Raw genomic sequence first — 4,731 nt, 5'->3', positions numbered from 1 at the left:
TCCTAAACTATTTAATTTTGAATCAAACTCTTTGACACATATTTCATGAAAAATGAACAATATTAAAATAGACCAATATAATCTACAAATATTCAAACTAACATTCAAAGAAACTTCGTTGGAAAATATGATATAAATTAAAGCTGAAACAAAATGTCTAAGAGTACATATGAACCAACCCTGAATAAAAAACTCGCTTGCTCCAAAAGCTGCAGATGAGCAATCGAACGTATTAAAATGTGAAACGGAAGAGAAAGCTGCGTAGCCCCAACGGGTAAATCTGTGTAACGTCCACTTTTATGAAGTGGAAGTGCGCATGGGCTAGAAACACATCATATTTTAGTTATGCTTTTGGTGATTTCTAGAACTCCTTTGGCTTTAATGGCTCTACACATTTCACCATGGAGGTTGGTGAAAGAGGAGCAAATGGATTATCTGCTAATATAGTGTTCCAATGCATTGGGAGAGGGGTTGTTGGGGTCACTAAAACACTGCCTTTAACTGCCAGTCAATTAGGTTTAGCCTGGAAAGAGTAAGAGAGATGTCACGTGGGGTCACTAGATACTGGCTAACAGCTCGTCAATTTTGGTTTTTAAGAGAAGCTTGTTGGGGAAGATCCATTCTCATTAATGGCGTACACAAGAATGAAGAAATGACAGCTTTGTGTTCGTTGCATTGCATTAATGAAGGACATCAGACAACAAGGATAATGCGAATTTATTCATGGCAAAACATTGAAGACCCACATAGTGACCTACAGCATAAATAAGGGTTTACCTACATATATGCCATTATTTCTTATTGTGGGCATCAGGCTCATTATCAGATCGTGACTTGCAGTCTGAAGTATTCATTTGGGAAGGAGGAGGAAAGTCAACTATATGTAACCCTAAGTTTTCATTGTGGAGTTGAGACATTAAAGAGAGGGATTTATCTGTATGTAAGTCCTAGATCAGATAGCGAGCTTTAATCTGAGATATTGAGGAGGTGGGGGAGGAAAGAGTGATTAGAAAGAGGGATTTGTCTATATAGAAGTCCTAGGGTTTCATTGTGGGCATTAGGCTCTATAAAAGATTGTGACTTACAGTCTGAGATTTTGATTTGTGAAGGAAAAAGAGAGTGATTACTACTTCATTTGATTTTGGGACTTAAGTGTCAAGATGAAGAAGATGATGTTGGTGGTGTTTGTATTGCAGCAAATGGTGTGGGCTATGGCAATGTTAGACCCACTGGACTTTTTGGCTCTTCAGAGCATTAGGAAGAGCTTGGATGACATGCCAGGCTCAGTGTTTTTCAAGTCATGGGACTTTTCATCTGACCCATGTGGCTTCTCTGGAGTGTTGTGTGATTCAAAAGGGCAAGCAAAGAGAGTGGTGGCATTGAACCTTGGAAATGCATCAGCAGGGTCACCTGGACTGAGAGGGAAGCTGGATGGGGGTGTGGGTTGCCTTGGGGCACTTGTAGAGCTCACATTGGTCCCTGGTGAGGTCACGGGTTCGATTCCTGAGACTATGGGTCAGCTGAAAGAGCTTCAGTTTGTGGGCATCAGTAAAAACTTGTTGTCTGGTAGAATTCCTCCATGCTTGGAGTCATTGACAAAGTTGGAGACACTGGATTTGAGTTTCAATCAGCTTGAGGGTTCCATTCCCCTAGGGTTTGGACAGCTGCCCACTTTGTCAAATCTCATTCTCTGCCACAATAAGCTCACAGGACCAATACCCACTTTTACATCTAGTCTGAGAAGGCTTGATCTTAAGCACAATGGGCTCTCAGGAATACTGCCAGCTCCTCTGCCTACTTCTCTTCAGTATGTTTCCCTTGCCAAGAATATGCTGACTGGGAGCATCCATGGAGTCTCAGAGCTTCAACAGCTGAGTTATCTTGACCTTAGCTATAATCATTTCAGTGGGAATATTCCAAGTGCATTGTTTGGTTTGCCTTTGACATCTTTGTTCTTGCAGAGGAACTCTTTTACTGGTCCCATTGTACCCCTAGGGCAGGTCAGAATTCCAAATGTGGACCTCAGTTATAATTTCCTGACTGGTCCTATTTCCCCTTATCTGGCTTATGTTCATAATCTGCACCTTCACAACAACAACTTCATCTGGAGTAAATCCTTCAAGGTTCATTGATGGCCCGGCCTTCCTCTTGCTAATATCGTGCACTTCCTCTCACTAATTTGGCAGCTTCAAAAGCCCATCAATTTTGAAGGGCTGTTTTTGTATAAAGCACTTCACTGTAGTGAAGATCTAAATTCTGTTTATTTTTTATAGCATGTTTGCGCCTGGTATAGGTTCTCCGAATAATACGTTTGGGATTTGTAGACAATAAGTTTCTGTATAAAACTGTTTGTGTTTTTGCTTCTCTAGATAGTAAGCCTGTAAGCTTGGGATGTGTGGATGATAAGTTTCTAAATAAAACTGGTTGTGTTTTCATTTGATGTACTGAAACATTTGCAGTGATTCGTCACATAGGATGTCAAACATGAAAAAGCTGTTAAACAAAGCTTCACGATAGACAAAACAATCGAGTTATTGCAATGAGAAACCTATGTAATGTAAAAGACTTCAAGCTGAAAGTTGCATTTGTATTGTTTCACTTCGACTGCTCCAATTTCTTGATTGTTGTCAAATTGCATCTTTGCAGATGTTTCTCATGCAAGGCATTTCTAATTGTGCTCGCTTCTTTTTTCCATTAAAGTAAAACAGACTTGAAAGGCATTTATATTGTATTCACTTAATGGCCTTAAAGGATGGTTATTCACTTGATGGACTATGATTTTGTGGGACATTTAATTTACTTACGTCTTTATGAACAATAATGGTAATGATTTTGTGGGACATTTAATTTACTTACGTCTTTATGAACAATAATGGTAATGATTTTGTGGGGTATTCTTTGATTTCCTGGGATATTTAATTCATTTATGTCTTTATCAGCAATAATGGTAATGATTTTATGGGGTTTTCTTTCTTGTATTTATTTGAAGATATTATAAGGGATGTATTTTCTTGACAGACTTAAAAGGTATTTCTATTGTATTCACTTAATGGTCTTAAAGATATTTTGTGGAATGGTTATTCACTTGATGCACTATGATTTTGTGGGATATTTAATTCACTTATGTCTTTATGAGCAATAATAGTAATGATTTTGTGGGATTTCCTTTCTTGTTATCTTTTGAAGATATTCCATGTAATAAGAGTGATTATGAATATAAGGGATGCACTTTCTTGATGAAGGATTATGAATATAAGGGATGTATTCTCTTGATGAAGGTTTATATATATATGATACAAGTGAAATTATATAATTATGTCAATTTTAGATTGGGATTTATTTTGGAAGAATGTTTTGATGTAATTATAAATAGACAAATTACATAATTTAATATAAAATTAAGTTAGTGTTTAATTTTATGCTTTTGATCATATCATATTGTTTTTACACATATTTTGCTATACTTCATCTTATATCCTCTTATCTTCCACAATTAAGTAAATCAGAACTTGACTATTGACTTTTCGAAATTAAAATTAAAATTGTAGTAGAATTCCTTAAAAATTAGTTCCTTAGTTAACTTGGAATATATATTGAGAGATTATAATCATGAACTTGAATTTATAACATTGATTGCTTTCCTTTAGCACATCAAGGACATCCACAAGCATATCAATTATTATTATTTGCATGCACCAAACATTTATTTGTACACTTTAATTGCTAAATTAAAAGTAACAACATTTACATTTACACATTAGAATTATTATCTATGACATATATACACATTGATTTTTGACATAGTTATAAAGTTGGTCATAAAATCAAGCAAACCAAGGGAAAAATCTATAAATTGTAAATTGTAATTATACACTTAAGGAATAACCCAAATTTAAAGATTTATCTAAAGAATAATTATTAGTTTTTTTAATATATAATTTAATTTTTAAAAATCTATGAATTAGGAATAAAGGAAATTTGCATATGATTTTTAAAATTAAGCTATCAAATTTTATTTAGCAAACTAAATATAATCACGATCTATCACATTTAATTTTAAACTACCTACTCTGAAAGTGCTTGATTAATTAATCCAATCTATTTTTTACTAAACTATATAATATTTAACCTAAATTATACATCTCTTTTATATATCCAAACAAGTAGTATAAATTGAACTTTTTAGGTTATTACTTCATGTCATGGAACTATAATGGAGGGGAAAATATTAACTTGTGATTAAAAGTATTTTTTTCGTGAATTGAGAATCAACTTTCACTCTTGTCAATTTTACCCATGAATATTAAAATATAAATGTGTCCAAAACATAATTAAACATAAAATTAGTGGTTTATTTTTAGATTAAGGTACAAGCGGGTTTTGAAGGGGTCCCAAAACCCTTTACGACAAATAGAAAGATAAACCATTAAGCACATCCAAGTTTAAAGAGGACCTAAAACTAGCGAAACAACTAAACTAGGTTTTACATGGACCTGAGACCAATAGATGTGACCAGAAAAATCAACCATAAGAACAGTGGAACCTGGAAAGTCAACAAATTGGAACACAACAACCTGACAAACCCCCCAAACCAGTTTCCAACAAACCAGAGACTTGGCCAGTTCACCATTACTAAAAAACTAGTCAGCATAAGGGAACATAAGATTTTCCTTTTGATTTGAAGTTGTCCTTACGTGACCGAAGGATCATATCTAAAGGGGGAGCAGAAGA

The 4,731-nt window shown here is 34.6% G+C and overlaps 1 protein-coding gene across 1 annotated transcript; it reads left to right on the top strand.

Moving 5' to 3' along the window:
• The first annotated feature begins 593 nt into the window (after positions 1 to 593).
• On the top strand, positions 594 to 2,435 carry LOC149537435 (uncharacterized). Its single transcript, XM_089798876.1, has one exon. It carries the CDS (start codon positions 1,161 to 1,163, stop codon positions 2,130 to 2,132), a length of 972 nt encoding a protein of 323 aa, XP_089655002.1. The 5' UTR covers positions 594 to 1,160; the 3' UTR covers positions 2,133 to 2,435.
• Positions 2,436 to 4,731: the final 2,296 nt, after the last annotated feature.

Source organism: Cupressus sempervirens, chromosome 9, assembly GCF_028749045.1.
Source record: "Cupressus sempervirens isolate cs-2001-9-10 chromosome 9, ASM2874904v1, whole genome shotgun sequence".
In the NCBI taxonomy this organism is placed as follows: Eukaryota; Viridiplantae; Streptophyta; class Pinopsida; order Cupressales; family Cupressaceae; genus Cupressus; species Cupressus sempervirens.
Note: the sequence above shows the minus strand (reverse complement) of the source record. Positions and strands in the feature narration are given on the sequence as shown.